General features: G+C 34.7%; 2 protein-coding genes across 4 annotated transcripts in view; both read left to right on the top strand.

Moving 5' to 3' along the window:
• The first annotated feature begins 2 nt into the window (after positions 1-2).
• Positions 3-17,902, top strand: TWF1 (twinfilin actin binding protein 1). Of its 3 annotated transcripts, XR_014252842.1 has the most exons (11): positions 3-137; positions 1,781-1,858; positions 3,894-4,072; positions 5,231-5,326; positions 6,505-6,609; positions 8,282-8,407; positions 8,675-8,825; positions 8,998-9,119; positions 10,488-12,544; positions 14,319-14,421; positions 14,877-17,902. XR_014252842.1 is itself a non-coding variant. In XM_082422650.1 (9 exons), the coding sequence occupies exons 1-9, from the start codon at positions 11-13 to the stop codon at positions 10,656-10,658; spliced, it is 1,155 nt and encodes a 384-aa protein (XP_082278776.1). In that variant the 5' UTR covers positions 3-10; the 3' UTR covers positions 10,659-12,583. The 3 variants fall into 3 exon arrangements, 2 of the variants coding, with proteins under 2 accessions (XP_082278776.1, XP_082278777.1); XM_082422650.1 differs by lacking the exons at positions 14,319-14,421; positions 14,877-17,902 and having other exon boundaries at positions 10,488-12,583; XM_082422651.1 differs by lacking the exons at positions 3-137; positions 3,894-4,072; positions 14,319-14,421; positions 14,877-17,902 and having other exon boundaries at positions 1,784-1,858; positions 10,488-12,583.
• PUS7L (pseudouridine synthase 7 like) overlaps positions 14,329-18,829 on the top strand; it is a 92,147-nt gene continuing 87,646 nt past the window's right edge. Inside the window, exons 1-2 of the transcript XR_014252810.1 lie at positions 14,329-14,421; positions 17,314-17,357. The gene's annotated coding sequence lies outside the window, so the exon portion shown is untranslated. The remainder of the gene's footprint in view (positions 14,422-17,313; positions 17,358-18,829) is intronic.

Raw genomic sequence — 18,829 nt, forward strand, 5'->3', positions numbered from 1 at the left:
TCGCAGGCTGATGACGCGACGGGGCTGGTGGAGTAGCCGCCACTTCCTGGAGCCGCCGGCCGGGGCCGCTCGCCGCACTCAGCGCCGGAGCCGGGAGTCCGCGGCCGCCGCCATGTCCCATCAGACCGGCATCCAAGGTAACGGCGCCGGCGCTGCCTGCGGGGAAGGGGCTCCTGGGAGGCCCCCGGCGAGCCGGGAGGGCGGCGGGATGGGCAGGGCCGGAGTCGGTCCCAGAACACAGGGAGTCGGTCTCGGGGACGAGCCGGGCCTCTGCGCCTCTCCGCGCTCTCGTGTCCCGGGCGGTCCCGGCCTGCCATCCTCCCATCCCGGGCCGGCCGTCGCCACGTTGCTGATGGACCCGAAATTCGCCGGAGCGAAGGAAATGGCTTTCCGCGGCGGCCGGGGTGAAGGGGGCGTGCCTGCCGCCGCCGCTGTTAGCCCAACTTTCCCCTTTTTTATCGGACTGGGAAGACTTGGAACCGTGGAGGCGATTGGGGCTCTTTTTGCTGTCGAGAGACGGGCGAATTTTCTTTTTCACGGTCTAACTTTAGAGTTGTTACAAGATTTGGATTATCAAAAGAAAGATGCGGGCATCTTTTTCATTTCCAGTAAGGGTGCTTCCCAAACTCTTCCGCATTTTCTTCCAAAACGGGAACTTCAACACCGTTGTCTGTATCCTGAGTATGAGGTGTCTTGGTTGTTCTTAGATACTCCCCAGAGAACTGAAAAGTTTGATCTGTGTGGTTGCGTTTAATCGTCCCGGGCAGGCAGTTGAATGTGCAATTATAATTGACCTGTGTTATTTCCTGGTTTGAAAGTGGGCGGTCTGAAAGCGCTCACCTCATCGGAATCAAATAATACGTCCCGGGTTACTCGCGATCACTTAACGAGTTGTAATGTAAACACAAGCTCCTCCTGTTAATGGACAACGAATCTTTTCCCCAGATGAACGTGTAATTGTGTTTTGTTCTTAAGGGTCTTTGACACCACCCCACACCTCCTCCTGCACGCACAAACACAAACAGTCGCAAATCTAAAAGCATTGTTTTGTCTGCGTTAGTTTTGATATTGACTTTCAAGCTTGAGCGTTATAGCAAGCACTATTAAACAGTGGTTCTTGCTGTCAGTATACAACTCAAGAATAAAATTAGAACGAAATTGAAGCTTTAATAGGAGCACAAGGGATAGGTTATTAAATATATATTTGCTCAGTGGGATTACTCCAGCTTTTTAAGAAATACGAGTTAGAGAAGTAGGACCAGAAGTACGAGCTTGAATGAATTGTGTTTTTTTCTTTAATCAGGATAGGGTATTTGACATTAATTGTTGTTTTTAAACGTGAAAATGTAAAAAATGAATTGATGAAGGAGGTGTGTTTGTTTATTATAAGCTTGAAATTGGACCAGAAGAGAGTGAAAGCAGGTGTTCAGCATTTTTCAGTAAAGGTGTTTTTCAAAATTGTGATTTGTGATTATTGGGTTTGAGAAACTTTAATATATTCATTCCCAGTGTAAATTTCTGCTATGGAATTATCTAGGTAAAACAGGTTAGAATTAATATACTTTTAAAATATGTTAATATTTATGTTTCTTAGCTGTATACAATGTCTACTATGTTAACCTTTTAATTTTTGGAATTTAAATTACAGGTAAGAAAATACTGCATCTTCAAGATTTTTTCTTTGTATTACATTTTATTTTTTCCTTATTCAAGTAACATTAGAAAGTGTTAATACATAAGTATTAAAAATAGGTTTATTTTTCTGTATCTTTTTCCACAGCAAGTGAGGATGTTAAAGATATTTTTGCCAGAGCAAGAAATGGAAAATACAGACTTCTGAAGATATCGATTGAAAATGGTTAGTTAAGCATTTTTAAATGTTGTTTGTCCTTGGGTTATTGGGTGTTATAATTTTAAACTTCTAAATCATTGTCAGTGATTTGGACTATTAATAAATGTGAAGCAAGTTCAGAGCTTGCCTTTAGTTTACTTGGCTCCTCTACATTTAGGACATGTCCTACGGGCCCCTGCTTACCTTACCCTCTGAATTCTGTAGTTGACTCTCACGGAAACAAAAAGATGTTGTTTTTGGTGTGACATCTTCCTCTTTCACTTTTTGTGTCTCAGTTTCTGTACCACAATTTGTATCTAATATCAGTGCCTGCATCTCTGTAATGAAAATCAGTAACAGGTGATTATCCCACAAAAAAAAAGTTACTTGTGAATTGTTATTCAGTAAAGTTAGTTTTGAGGTAGAAAGGAAGGATTTTAAACTCTCCCATTTTCTCAACTTGATTGCAGTGTATGCTGCAGAAATGATTCCCCTTTCTTGTTATGGGAAAAAGTTCTGAGTGTAACAAACTATAAATTGATCCTTTCAAAATAAAGCTGTACGTAGGGAAATTCACTGGGTGGGAGAGTTTTAATTCAGCTGGTTTGAGTGTGAATAATTAATATTATAACTACTTAATCTCAAACGAATATGTTAAAATATTCCGTTGACCTAATTTCTTACATACCTTAAATACTTTGCTTTGGAAAAATATCTTGTTCTTTCATAAACTGGAAGTAAATCTAATTTGCTTTCCATTTTCTTTTATATATTAAAAATACCAAAATAGTTTGAAAAATAGGCAGTTGTTCTACATATATTAACACACTCAACAAGAATAAACATATACTGGAAAGCAGCATATTTTACAACTAAAATTTTAAATGTCATCACTTCCTAACTGACTAGTTAAGTAAGTAAAATGGAAAAGTTTATATAAGTAACATCTCTACAGCAGGAAAATGACAGTATTTCCTCTATCACTATTTTCTGGTTTTATTTTTGTTTTGAGAAAATTTTGTAAATAAGGAAATTATGAATAATAAATAATATAACAAATACTTCCATCTCTTCTTAAATTAATAACTGCTAACATTTTTATCATATTTGCTTCAAGCCTTTTGTAATTTAATGTTGTTGTGCTATAAGAACATTTGCTTTAAACAGTTTTACTTCCTGACCTTCTCCTGAGGCAACTACATTAGGAACCTTATTTTTGTGCAATCTGTTTTTTATATGTATTCCTAAATAACATATAGTGCTGTTTTGAGTTTTTAAGTTCATATAAACTGACATCTTTTTCTGCATCATTCCTTTTCCTGTAAACATTGCTTTTATAATTAGTTTTGATAGAGGCTCACTAATTCTTTTTAAATATGAATAGGATTGTATAATATGACTATGCCACGTATTATATGTCCATTATCTTATTGATGAATATTTAGGCTATTTTCGGTTTCCACTGTTATTTTATAGTGCTGCAGTGAACACCTTGGTATATATGTGCAAGAGATTCTCTATGCAGAGTACATTAGCAGTTTCACTTGATTCGCCCAATAATGCCTCAAAGTGGCTGTACCAATTTATGTTTCTGGACAAATGTTAAAATTTTAGCATTATGGCCAAATAAGAGCTAAACCTGTTTTTATTTAGTATTTCTTAACTGTACAATTCAGTGTTTAATTTCAGAAGTTATACCTTTGAGCGGTAGGACACTTAGTTAAATATATTTTGTTGATAATTTATAGCATAAATATTTGGACAATAGAATATAATCACCCTTTCTTCAACCATCCAACTCAACTATTTATAATCATTTTTGTATATTCCGTTCTTGTGTTTATAACATTATTTTAACTATGCTGGTTATAATTTTTATATCTGTTTTTAATATTACTTTATATTATATTTATTTTCTGTGTTACAGCCTTTGCCCTTTCTATATTTTGATGTGAATAATAGCAATTAAGAACTAACTATTAATTTATTCTTCTATTCTTCATTATTCTACCATTTGGCATTTTAAACCATTTATATATCTTTTAAAAATTGTTCTTCATAGAGAAACTTGTGATTGGAGCGTGTAGGCAGCCTTTAGATTCCTGGGATAAGGATTATGATTCCTTTGTTTTACCCCTGTTGGAGGACAAACAACCGTGCTACGTATTATTCAGGTTAGATTCTCAGAATGCCCAGGGATATGAATGGATATTCATTGCGTGGTCTCCAGACCATTCTCATGTAAGTAATTTTTTGGTTACTTATTTAACATTAAAACCTAGAAAAATTTTTTCTGAAATATTCCTAGGCCAAGAGAAAGTTAAGAAGCAACAGTCATATCTCATAGATGGGAATGATCATGGAAAAAAATCCTTGTGATTGGTAATGTAGAATCAGGGGTAATGTACTTAGATTCAGAAATCTTGACCTTAATTGAAATCAGTAGAATTATTGATTTTAAATTTAAAAATTTGTGGCAATTATAAATGACTCTGTGGACCTCTGAAGAATGAAGGTTACTACTTTGAGAGTAATAATTGAAATAATTCTTATAGAACTAACTGAACGTTTTATTAAATATTCTCAGTAGCTACCATTCAAGTGATGGGCATACACACAAACAAGTATTTCTCTTAGGAGAGTTAGTAGACTGATTAATAGAATAAAATAAAAAACTAATATATGGATACTGTCCAGTATTTTAAAAATTAATTCTCTTGTTTCTTGTAGAAAAATAATAATTTTAAAAGTTATGTAGCTATCATTCTCAAAAGTCATCACTTCCTATTTAATTCTGTATATGCTGTCTGAAAGAAATACTGGATTTGACAGTGCAAAATTATGAAATGATTTCTATTGGTTGGCAGTTATCTTTAGTAGTTCTCCATAGATGCTATCAGACGCTTTAATAATAGTCTTTTCTACTTTGTCCCTCATAGAATGGTTTATGCCATAGTTATGCCATGAATATTTGATTCTTAAACAACTAAATAAGTAGTGTCTGACCTAGACTTGCTTTGAGTAAAATGTCATTATCAAGTTTACTTCATTTCAGTGATTTTAAAATAGTGTTTTAAGTAGTTTTTTTAATTCCTGAATTCATTTTATACTTTGAAAAAAATGAATGATTTTCTAAAATTTAGGTTTTTTCTACTTTTCGAAAAATATGACTTATAAATTGAAGTCTTCCTTAGTAGCTGTTGATATTTTAGATGTTGATGTTATGATGGTTATTTGTATACACATATTTTTAGCATGTTACAGTCAACGGACTTCAGCTTTGTCACAGTTTATTTTCTTTTTAATGTGCTTGAAGATTTTCATACACTTATAAACTGCTTTCTTTTGTAATGATAGTTTTCATCTATAAACTTATAAGTAAACTTTCACAATTACTAGGTTCGTCAAAAAATGTTGTATGCAGCAACAAGAGCAACTCTGAAAAAGGAGTTTGGAGGTGGCCACATTAAAGATGAAATGTTTGGAACAGTAAAGGTACAAAACTTATACTTTTATATAGATTCTGCATGTTGCACCGAGGTAATGGGATAGTTAATGTGAATTATGACTGGTGAATCAGTAAACATAAAGAATAAGAGAAAATATTATGTTTCATATGATATGCAAGTTAACTGAAACATCATACTTACACTTTTAAAATATGTTGGAATCTCCTCTGTTAGTCTTCAAACACTAGAATATCCCTTGGAGATCATTTAGTTCAACCCCTCATTTAGTTCAACCTTTTCATTTTAAGGATGGGGAGATAGACTCAGAAAAATGAGAGACTACTTAAAAGAGATAGTAGGTTTTAGATATTTTGGACGTTTATACTTATGCTGTGGAAGCAATAGCTGTATTAATTGAACTAGAACATTGAGGCAGGTAAATTGATTGATAATTGGGGTAATTGTTGATTAATTAATAAATTTAGTTAAGTTATGATTAAGAATTTACTTCATTATAAAATGTATATGGTAAATACATGTATGTAGATATACCCCCAAATTAAGAAAATTACGGTGTATTTTTTGAACAGGTTTTTGTTTTTTAGAGCTTTTATTGTGATTCAGGGAGTAATATATTCTGGTGGATAGAGCACGAGACTAGATGGGTATCCTTTGCTTATTCACATCAGTTGTGAAGTGGCCTGGTTTCTTAATTCTATTCTCAGTCTTACAAACCACAAAATTTTGATGAGAAGTAAACTTCTTCGGAATATTTTTTATTTTAAATAAGAACTGTAATTATTTTCTATGAATAATTATAGAGAAATTATATAATTCATTATAGTACAGAATTCAGAATCTGAATATGTTGATTATTGAATAACTATGGGGCAGGCTTCCCCAGGTTAATTATAATTGTCCTATAGGCTTGAAGCATGATCAGGTTCGTCATGTGGCTGGCGTTACCACCATCACACTCACACAAAAGATGTAGTAATTATAAAGCTTTAGGAAATGAATTGTAGCTAATCCCCTTAAAACTTTTGAAACCTGTAGAATTTAAAAAAAATTTTTTTAAATAATTTTTAAAATTCTTTTTAAAAAAAGAAGTAATAAAATTATTGTTACTATTTATTTTTAGTTAAAATATTTTCTGTTAAATTAATGATTTTGTTTTCCTAAAGTAGCCTCACAACTAGTAACAGTCAGTTTCTGTGCTCACAGGAAGATGTGTCATTACATGGATATAAAAAATATTTGCTGTCACAGTCTTCTCCTGCCCCACTGACTGCAGCTGAAGAAGAATTACGACAGATTAAAATTAATGAGGTATTATTACCATTTTGAAACCTTGCAAGATTCTAAGTGCTTAAAAATATTGTATTTTTAATTAATCAATGAAGAGGTAACTAGAGAATAAATAAGTTAGATAGCTTACATTTATTCTGTTCAGTTTAGAGACAAGACTGCTCAGTGTGTCTTCAGGAAAAAGTTAAAAGTGAATATTAAACTTCATGTCAATTTCATAAATAGCTTTCTCCTGTCTTTATAATGTTGGTTATAGATTAGTAATCTTCCTGTGAGAAGTACAACTGTTTTTAACTTTGTACTTTGAATACTAAATATTGATAAATGGGAAAAGTATGTGTTACCCATTTAGTGTGAGGGATATTATATCTAATGAGATTGCCTGAAAAAGGTTTGTTTTGTTATTTCAGAGAATACTGACGACTAAAGAGAATAAAACATAAATGCTGTAGTGTGTTTAGGATTTCTAGAGGCTCTATAAATTAACTTCTATGGACATTACTTGGATGGGTGTGTGCATATATATATATGGGAGATGGTTATTTGAGTACTTGTTTAGCATATTAGAGTCAATAAATTTCATCCATATTATAGTTTACCATATTTCTAATGTGTTTACTGCAGCAATTCTAAGTTAGAATAGCTACTGTATTTCTACTGGAATTTTATAGAAAAGAACAAGTAGCAGAAACTACTATTCACTTGTCGGAGTAACAGACTAATAAGAATCAGTCTGAAAAGTGATTGAATATTATTTAATATTGACCTGATAGCAAGGATCTATCTTTATATTATTTTAACTCAAGTTATTTGAGTATGGATTTTTACATGATTTTTTTTACAAGTTTGATAGTTTGTTTTATTCCTTGCAATCAGAACCCAGAGGATCTTATTGGGGTATGCATTTGCATATGTTCTATGATGTTTTCATTATCCAATACCATTTATGCTGTAGAATCTCCATTCATTTTTTTTTTTAAAGTAAAATTTCTATTTGACTTTGTTGCAACACTGCAAATGAGACCCTATACTATGCTGTCATTTACTGAGTATAAAAGTCTTAAATATGTGCATTGAAAGCTTTCTTGACGTACTCTTCTCTTCTAACAATACGTGCACACCCATGTTCTTAGTAATGAAAGCTCTAAGTCTGGAACTTCTGCAGTAGTATAACTTGTTGAGCTGTGTTTTGTCTTTGTATATTGTTTGTACTCCTTTCAACTCAGTGCATGGTGTTTGTGTTGCATTTTATGTCTAGCAGAACAAAGTAAAGTTCTATGCATATTGTATTTATATCACACTGTTCATAAATTTTATCAAGTAAAATTTTGTAATTAAAACTGTAATCTGAAGACACTTCAGAGAGCTTACGTAGCTCATGGCAATTGTGCCAAACCAAACATATAAGCAAAGCCCCACTAACATTGCACACTCAACTCAGATGTTCACTTCCGGCATTTTCATCAAAATGTGGCATACACTCTGCATGTTGACAAAGTGCTAGCAGAACCTGAAACAAATGTGAAAATTATTTGCTTTTTAAGTTCATAGTGTTTTAAGTGTTCATTTTAATTATATTAAAATGGGCAAGGGTGGAATGACCCTCACTCTGTAGAGGTTGGGTTTTCTTTTCTTTGCCATCTGACACTGCTAAATGCTAAACTTCATCGGTAAATTGAATCTGTCATACTAGGTACAGACTGACGTGAGTGTGGACACTAAGCATCAAACACTACAAGGAGTAGCATTTCCTATTTCTCGAGAAGCTTTTCAGGCTTTGGAAAAATTGAATAACAGACAGCTCAACTATGTGCAGTTGGTAAGAGATATAATGATTATTATGAAATGGCTTCACTTTTTGGTATCTGTGGCTTGTATAAGGTTTGTTTTTAATGGATTTTAAATCTTTTTATTTGCTTCCTTTTTATTTTTTATTCATTTTTTTTTAAACTACAAAAGCAATATATATTCACTGTGGAAAAAGTGAAATTGTGTAAGTTTCCCCTTGTCTCCTTGTTTTTTAATTTATAAATTTTAAATTTCTGTGTATCTGTCTTAATAAATGTATTTTGTTTCTTATTGACAGGAAATAGATATAAAAAATGAAATTATAATTTTGGCCAACACAATAAATACAGAACTAAAAGATTTGCCAAAGAGGATTCCCAGAGATTCAGCACGTTATCATTTCTTTCTGTATAAACATTCCCATGAAGGAGACTATTTGGAGTCTATAGGTATATGATACTTTTTTTTTTTAACATAATACTTTCAGTTTGCTGATTGATATTTCATCACTATATTCTTTCTTATTTCTTGGCCAGAGAGCTTAGTTGTAGCTTTATGAGGTTTAGTATGTGCTTTAATTGATATGCTGCTAATTGGATTTATTATTATTTTAATTTACAGTTTTTATTTATTCAATGCCTGGATACACATGCAGTATAAGAGAACGGATGCTGTATTCTAGCTGCAAGAGCCCTCTGCTAGAGATTGTAGAAAGACAACTACAAATGGATGTCATTAGAAAGGTAATTACCTATCTATTTATTTATCTAATTTATTTTATCTAATTTATCTTATTAGTATATTTAATACCTACCTATTTATTTTAAATTTTTCAGTTTTTGTTACATTTTTATTGTCTTTCATGTAGTTCATGATGTATTGTGGTTTATAAATGAAAGTTTTTTTTTTCTTATTCTCATCATAAATCCTTAGGAACTCCTCTAAGTGCTTGAGGATGACCTATCATGACCCCAGTCTCCCTGTAGATCTGTATTCTCTAATATGTAGCCACAAACTACATGTGGCTATTTAAATTTAAATATACATAAAAATTAAACGAAATTTAAAATTCAGTTCCTTAAAAGCACCAGCCACATTTCAAGTGCTCATTTTAGCCACATGTGGCCAATGGCACTGTATTGGATGGTGCAGAATTAGGAGGACATTTCCATATTGCAGAAAGTTTTGCTGGACGGTGCTACTAAAGCTGCATACTTGTGATCGTCTCAAGACTTTATTAATAAGGAACTACAGTCTCTATTTATAACTGAACCATAGGATGGTTGAGAATCTTTCCAATTGTTGGGAAAGGAGAGAATGGGCATAAACATGAATTTTGGGAGCTAAGTTACAAGTTTTCTTAAATTTATTTTCTTAAATGCAGGTGAGGCATGGGAAAAGATATGGTTTATTCTTGAGCCCTTCAACTCTTAAGACACAGGTTCTTACAAATTACCAGTGTTTTAGGTACTGAGCCCTTTAAGAGCTTTTTAAGTTCTTAAGAATCACTTTCTATAGCAGGGGCTGGCTGACTTTTTCTACCAGAAGACCAGATAGTAAATATTTTAGGCTTTGCCAGGCCACATATGGTCTTTGTCACATATTCTTCTTTGTTTTATTATTTTGTTTGTTTTTACAACCCTTTAAAAATGTAAAACACGCTCTTAACTTGAGCAGATTTGGCCTGCAGGCCATAGTTTGCCAACCCGTGTTATAGAGTGATTTCAAGTGACCCAGGTGATGAAAGGGCCATGAGTAATGTTTCTTGAAATATGTAGTGTACCAAAGCAGAACAACTTAAGAATATAGTGGTGATTCCTACTACACTACTTTTAAACATTAGTTAAATTGGAAAAGTAAGAGAGAACCAAATAGAAAATGAGTATAGCTAATTATATATTCAAGCAACTCATTTAGCTCCCTCCTCCTCCCCCCAAATAAGATGAAAGTGAACTATTTTCATATGGTCCTTGGTTCTCTCTTGCTGGAATGAGTATTATGCACTTATTGGTGAGCGTTCACACCTGAAAACTGGCTCATTGCTTGTATTAGGTTTTGAATGTTGTGTTTTCTCACATTGCATCACACTTTGCTAATTTTATCTCTTACAGATCGAGATAGACAATGGGGATGAGTTGACTGCAGACTTCCTTTATGAAGAAGTACACCCCAAGCAGCATGCACATAAACAAAGTTTTGCAAAACCAAAAGGTCCTTCAGGAAAAAGAGGAATTCGAAGACTAATTAGGGGTCCAGCTGAAACTGAAGCCACTACTGATTAAAATTATTACAATACTAGTTTTTTTAAAAGTCCAGCTTTTAGTACAGGAGAACTGAAATCATTCCACATTGATGTATAGTAGGGGAAAAAATTGTACTTTTTGAAAATCAGCACTTTTCACTTCTGTGTGTTTTTAAAATTAATGGTATAGAAGACTCATGATTTTGATTTTTGAGTTAAAGCTAGAAAAGGGTTCGACATAATGATGTTTAATTTCATCACAGTTTTCATAGAGTAATGGTTCCACACTTTCACATAGTTCTTAAAATTTTATAGAGTTGGGCCAATTCCAGAAAATCTAAAGTAAGATACAATTCTTATTACTCTTCGGTGATACATCACTTTTTTTTCTTTAAGGGAGAGAGAAAGACCTTAAAGTATTCATTCCACTTAATGAATATGTTAAGGACCAGATTAGATTATTTTCTAAGCTGAAAACTTCATGTGCCTAGGAAAAGGTGCTCTGAAGAGCAGTGCTCACTCAGACTGTGAGATCATGTCTACAACTTTGAGAAACCGTGCTTTATTGCAGCAGTCTTTTCTATTTGACTTTTTTGTTTTTTAAATGGCATTAAAATTTCAGAAAATCAACTCACTCTGAAACATTAAGGGTACCAGATATATACTGCAGGATTTCTGATGACGTTGAAAGACACGTTTAAACTGCTTTAGTAAATGCTCTTTCTAGTGCTTTAAAAATTTTCCATTTCAAAAGTAAGTCGTTTCATTATATGTAGTGTGAGACCAAATATTTATGTCCAATTGAATATTAAATTAATATCATTCAAAAGCAAACAAAACTAAAGTCAACAATATTGAAAAAGTTTTAAACATCAATTGATTTCTCTCTAAAACCATATATTTATAGGCAAATACTCAGATTTAACAAAATTATTTTAAAGTCCTAGTACTCATCAGCCTAACACAGATAAACGAATCTTGTTTCAATTTATATCTTATTTCAAAACACAGTTAACTGTTTTCTAAAGCTTTGCATTTTCAATTACAACCTACAGAGATTTTGAGCCTTGTTTTCTTTGATACTTGAAATAGAGGGAGCTAGAAAACTTCATCATGTTTAATCTGATAAACCTGCTGCAAGAGCCATAATTTAGAGGACTTTTCTAAACGAACTGTGGGGATCCGGGATTTAGAATTTCTTGATCTAAACTTTATGCTGCATAAAACAAATACCAGAAATGTACATTTCATAGTATAAAATATGAAACACTCATTTTTACACTTTATTATCTAAGGTAATATATGCACCTTTCAGAAATTCAATGTGTGTTCAACTAAAAGCATGTTAGAATAATTATGAGTTGACAGATTTTTTTTTTCTAGAATTAAGAGTATTTGTGTGGGGTTTTGTTTGTTTACAAATAATCAGACTATAATGCAAAATAATTGACGGCAATGTTGCACTTGTTTATGAAAGATATACTTTAAGTTTTTCCGTGGGTGCACACATAGACACACATACACACAAACTACTGCATTGAGAATCCTGGAGCTGTGTTGTCGACCATAGGCCAAGCTGCTGAAGCTGTTATTTTCGGTCAGGAAGAAAGTTAACCTGTCATGAAGGTATAAAATAATTTAGTAGTGAATGTTTTTCTCTACCATCCATGTGCAATTATGCTCTTAAACTCTATTACACTACATGAAAGTAAGTGGACATTCCAGAATATAGATGTGATTATATAATCTTAAACTAATTATTATTAAACCAATGATTGTTGAAAATCAATGATGCATTTGTTATAGAGTATAACTCATCGTTTATGTTTTAGGTGATGTCATCATAACAATAGAAGGTGAATAAAGTATTCCCAGTGAATTTATATAGCAGTGAAGAATTACATGCCTTCTGTGGACATTTTATAAGTGCGTTTTATATTGCAATAAAATTTTTTTCTCTTTAAATTGTGTATTAAGTTGGTTTTCTAGTATAACCTTTTTTTGTTTGTTTGGGTAAGTCTGCATAATGCAATACCTGGTGATAGGTTAGAAATCCCATTCTTCTATTTGTTAATTAACCTATCTAAATCAAAAAGGATTTTAAATAGTTTGAAACCTAAGCAAGTTGTGTCAATGGAGTGCTTTAGTAGATTAGAACTTTTCCACTACTGCAGCAATAATGGTAACGTCATGAGTTAGTTCCTACTGTGATAGCAGCAACCCAGTACAATAAGGTGACCAACATACTTGACAGTAAGCTGTTAAAAGACATTCACCCAGCAGATACTGAGTGCGTTCCAGTTTGCAATTCAGTATCAAATTGATCCTTTTTATTAGGGCTATATTACAAGATGGATGTCTTTGGTAGCAGTTTTACCAAGACAGAACTGTCCTTAAAAGGGCTGATTTTGAGAACTATTTTAAAAAGTTAAATTCTTTATGGCATTTCTACTCAGAACTAAACTCATGTGCCTGAGGTTCATATTGTAATTTGGTATATATCCTTTCACACGTTTTCTTTGCATATACAACCATATGTTATGAGGATTGGAGTTTTGTTTTTTTTTAAGTACTGATTCTGGGGCTTCATCTCCAGAGATTTTGATGAGTAAGTGGGCCCAGGAGTCACATAGTTACACAAATGATTCATGTGTAGCCATGACTGGGTACAGTTTGTCTTAAATGATATAAACTGAGGGTTTCCCCCCATTCAGTCAACAAACTTTCTAAATATTCCTGTATATTGGTCTATAGTGGTTATGATTAAAGGTAACATCTCATATACAATAAAATCTAGCCCTCACTCTTGCCCACTACTGCATGACTTGGCCCGTGGCTATCTCCACCTCCCTTGATCAGTCTGCTTCAGCTCAGCTGCTGGCTGGACCTCTGAAGGACCAAGCACATTGCTGCCTCAGGAACACTGAGTGTGCTGTTCCTCACACTGGCTCACTCTATCCCAATATCTACATGTCTTCCTCCCTCACTTAATGCAGGTCTCTGCTCAGGTGTCATCTCCCCAGAAAGGTCTTCCCTGACCTCCCAGTCTGATTGTACTCCCTGCCCTCTCACCTTAATCCTGCTTTATTTTTCTTCAAAGCACTTAGGAATTATATATCTATGTATATATTCGTTGTCTCCTCCACTAAAATACAAGTTTGATGGAGGAAAGAGACTTGGTTTTATTCACTGGTGCATCCTCAGCACCTGGAACTGTGTCTAGGACATAGTGGATATTTTATTTGTTGAATAAATAAAAGAATGAGATTTTACCTTTCCTTGGACAGTGGGGAAGGGAGCACATTGAAGCAGTGGTAGGTTCAGCACAGAGGCTCTGGCTTCTGCTGCTGTATTTCTGGGCAGAGCAAACATCACTAGCACTGACACAACCTCTTGCCCTCGGGAGATTATAGTTTCTACCCCAGGAGACTCCAGTATTGACTCATTCCTGAGCAGCAAGTGTCTTCCCGTGGGGATCCTCATTCAGCTGACTCTGTTCTGGAAAGACCAAAGGCTAAGTTCTACTCAATGGCTAGTGCTGATCCACCACCATCTGCATTTGCTAGAATTCAGTCAGGCGGTAGTGCCTTATAAACCTCTGGATGCTTAACAGGAAGAGGAGCTCTTCTGAGGTGGGGGGAGAGTATATTTTATTTACATTTTAAAAATCTGATAACTAATATCTCTTCCTCCTTTTCAGCCCCAGAGACTTGGGAACAGAAAGAACAGGAACTTCAAAGACCTACTTCCCACATAGAAGCACGCACCCACCATGGCTTACACCAGCAAAGGAAGAGAAAGAGGTCTGAACCTCCCTCTGAAGGATCCTCCAGGTCTGGGGGAGGGGGAGGGGAGGGAAGAGGGAGGGGTCGAGGGATGGGTCTCTTAAAAGAAGAAAGGGACAGAGAGGGAGCAAGTCAGTTTGCACGGGTTGGAAAGTTCTCCGAGGCCCCTCCCCTCCTCTTCCTTCCTACCTTACCTCCTGTACTGGTTTCCCTGTGCCCCCTCCACATTCATGCCTTCATGAATGGGGGTTAAATTAATTTCTTAGTCTCCTATTATCAAGCTGTATGGATAAGAGCACACGGGTCATATTTTTGCACACGTGTGTGTGTGTGTGGGTGTGAGAGAGAGAGAGAGAGAGAGATGCTGTCACTTCCTGGCTATATGACTGAATCAGTTATGTATTGCTACCATACTAATGCAGGACCAATTACCCCCAGATGTAGGGGTTTAAAATAGCAATTATTTTCTACAGGTCTCCGGTTGGCTGACCTCTCTCACATCTGTGGTCTGCTGACAGGTTGGCTGGTCTGGGATGACCTCATCTGAGATGACTTGTCTCTGCTGAGCATGGTTTCAGCAGCAGCATCTTAGCCCTGGCTTGTTCTCATGGCAGTGGCAGCATTCCATGAGAGAGAAAGAGAAAAGTGGTTCACAGGGGCTCTGGAGGCCCAGGCTTGGAACTGAAACGTCACTTTTCCTGCAGTCTATTGACCACAGCAAGTTACAAAGCCATTCTGGATATAAGGACTAGGGAAATGAAATTTACCTCTTGATGGGAAGAATTATAAAACCATATTGCACAGGGCATGGATCTAGGGAAGAGTGGAGAATTGCAATCTAACACAATGAACATAAGGGAGAAGTTACTTAAATTTGGGGGCATCAATTTCCTCAATAAGAAAAAAATGGGACCTACATTATAGAGCTCTAAAATGTGATCATGCCCTTAACATAATGCTTGGCATTAACAGTTAGCTCAGCAAATGACAGAGAAGATGATTATGATCAATATGATGACAGAGAGCATAGTAAAGGTTACAGACTGAGGTCAGATGCCTGAGTTAAAATTCCAGCTCTGCAATTTAATAGCTGCATAATCTTGGGCAAGTTACTTCACTTCAATTTCCTCATTTATAAAATGTGGATAATAATATTATCAGATTCATAGGATTGTTATGAGAGATAAGTTAATATAGGGGAAGCATTTTGAATAGTCCTTATAATTATTTAATAAAAACAGTGCAACATATAATTTTTTTTAATTATAAGTTTATAAATTAATGTATATAACATTATTATTATTAATTATTCTTGGGATACTATGGGAACACAGAGGAGAGGCACCTATTTCTGCATGGGGAATCAGAAAAGACTGTGGAGTGGATACCAGCATTGAATTTTAAAAAACTGTTATGAGTTTGCCAGGTGGACAGCAGAGGGAAGAGCATTCGAAGCAGAATAGAAAGATGGACGACCATATGCCCAAATACACAGATGTCATGTTCAAGAAATTCCAGGAAGTGCAGTTGTTTGGGAGAAAAGTATAATATATTTCAGACTGGTTGGCTAAAGATGAGAACTACAAGAATCTATCCATATGCATATGAATGATATTTGAAACTCCATAAGTAGATAAGATACAAAGGTCTAGAAAGAAGAGTATCCAGGATAGAATCAATATTATTCTACTTAAACTAGGAAAATATCGGGTAATTCAGATCAAACATTTCCCTGAGGAAAACTAGGGGAAAAATTCTGCTCGAAGGCATCAGTGTGCTACTAAGGTAGTGATGAAATATAGAACCAAGATATGGGAGAAAACATAAATCCAAAGAGATGAACCTAGTATGTAGGGCTACTACTTCCTTGGGGCCATTTGCCAGTTCTGGGAGAAGCTATGAACAGATGTGTACCTGTATTTTTTTAGTACCTGTGTTCAGTTCTTTTGGATACACACCCAGGAGTGGAATTGCTGTGTCATTGGTAATTCTCTGTTTAACTTTGTGAAGAGCTACCAATCTGTTTTCCACAATGGCTGCACCATTTACATTCCTATCAGCAATGTACCAAGTTCCCAATTTCCCCACATCCTCACCAGTATTTGTAATAGCTGTAGGGGTAGCTCATTGTGGTTTTGATTAGCATTTCCCTAATGACTAATGCTGCTGAGCATCTTTTCATGTGCTTATTGGCCATTTGTATATCTTCCTTGGAGAAATTTCTATTCAGATCCTTTGCCTATTTTTATTTTTATTATTGACTTATAAGAGTATTTTGTATATTCTGGATAGTAGATTCTAATCACATATTATTTTCACATATGCCATTCTATTGATTGTCTTTTCACTTTCTTGGGTGATGTCCTTTGATACACAAAAGTTTAGAATTTTGGTGAAGTCCAATTTATCCTTTTTTTTTCTTTCTGTTTTTTCTGTACTCTTGGTGTCAGATTTAAGAAACAGTTGCCTAATCCAGGGTCACAAATATTTACACCTGTTTTCTTTTAAGAGTTTTGTAATTTTAGCTCTTACCTTTAGGTATTCCACCCATTTTGAGTTAATTTTTGTATATGATGTGAGGTAAGGGTCCTACGCATTCTTTTCCAGGTAGATATCCAATTGTCCTAGCACCATCTATTGAAAAAACCATTCTTTCCTCCATGGAATGGTCTTGGCAAACGATTGACCATATATGTAAGAGTTTAGTTCTGGACTTTCAATTCTATGTCATTGATCTATATGTCTGTCCTTATGCCAGCATCACACTGTTTTGATTACTGTATTTTCATAACTGGGAAATGTGAGTCCTCAACTTTGTACTTCTTTTTTAAATAATATTTTGGCTATTCTTGGCTATTCTATATGATACTAACTGGGGGGGAGGGGGGTGTTTGTTTTATTTTGTTTTAGATGGCCTTTATCAGATTGAGGAAGTTACCTTCTATTCTTAATCGGTGAGTGTTGGATTTTGTCAAATGCTTTCTCTATTGATATAATCATGTGCATTTTGTCTTTTATTCTATTTAAATGGTGTTTTATAGTCACTGATTTTTGTATGCTGAACCAACTTTGCATTTCTGGGATAAATTCTACTTGGTTTTGGTATGTAATCCTATTTATATGTTGCTGGATTCAGCTTGCTAGAATTTAGGGGGGAAATTTTTGTGTCTACTTTGGGCACTGCTTTTGCTGCATGAGTTTTGTTGTGTGTTTTTCATTCCTCTCAAAGTATTTTATAATTTGCCTCATGATTTCTTCTTTACTCATTGGCTATTTAAGAGTGTTTTGTTTAATTTACACATATTGGTGAATTCCCCAAATTTCCTTCTGTTATTAATTTCTAATTTCATTCTCCTGTGGTTGGAATACATGCTTTGTACAATTTAAATATTTTGAAATTCATTGAGATTTGTCCTATTTTCTGGAACCTGTAAATGTTGGCTTATTCGAAAAATGGATCTTTGTAAATATGACTAAATTAAAGATTTTGAGATGAGAAGATTATCTTGGATTATCTGGGTAGGCCCTAAATCATATGTATACATGTAAGAGGGAGGAAAAGGAAATTTGAATACAGAAAGAAAGGAGAAGGTAAAGTTAAGATGGAAGCAGAACTTGGAATGATGTGGCCAGAAACTAAGAAGGCTGGCAGCCAGCAGATGCTGGAAGAAGTAGGAATGGATTCTCCCCTAGAGCCTCTGGAGGGAGTGCAGCCCTGCCAACACCTTGATTTTGGCTCAGTGATACTGATTTTTAGACTTTTAACCTCTAAAACTGTGAGGGAATACATTTCTGTTAATTTCTAGCACCAAGACTGTGGCAATTTGTTACACCAGCCACAGGAAACTAATACACATGTTTTATGGACTAACATGTAGTCTACACTGGAGAATTATTTATGTGCAGCTAAGAAGAAAGAACATTTGGCTGTTGTTGTCCAGAGTGCTCTGTAGATGTCTGTTAGGTCTATTTGATTTACAATACTGTTCAAGTGTTCTATTTGTCATTTCCTACCTAGCTGTTCTATCCATTAAATTTGGTATAAGTATCCAACAACTGTTGTTGAATTGTATATTTTCTCTCTCAATTATGTCAGTTATTACTTCATGTATTTTGAGCCTGTTGTCAGTGCATATCTGTATAATTGCTATATCTTCTAAAAGTGATTCTTTCTCTGTAGTAATGACTTTTACCTCCAATTTTATTAAATATATTGTCTGATGTTAGTATAGCTACTCCAACTCTCTTCTGGTTACTGTGAGCACAGCATATCTTTTTCCATTCCTTTACTTTCACCCTATTTGCATCTTTGAACCAAAAGTGAGTCTCTCATTGGCAGAATATATAAGAGAAGGATTATGTACTTTTATGTATTTTCCAATCTCTGCTTTTAAATGGAGAGTTTATTCCACTTACACTTAATGTC

The sequence above is a fragment of the Balaenoptera physalus genome, assembly GCF_965194825.1.
Source record: "Balaenoptera physalus genome assembly, chromosome: 13".
Classification (NCBI taxonomy): Eukaryota; Metazoa; Chordata; class Mammalia; order Artiodactyla; family Balaenopteridae; genus Balaenoptera; species Balaenoptera physalus.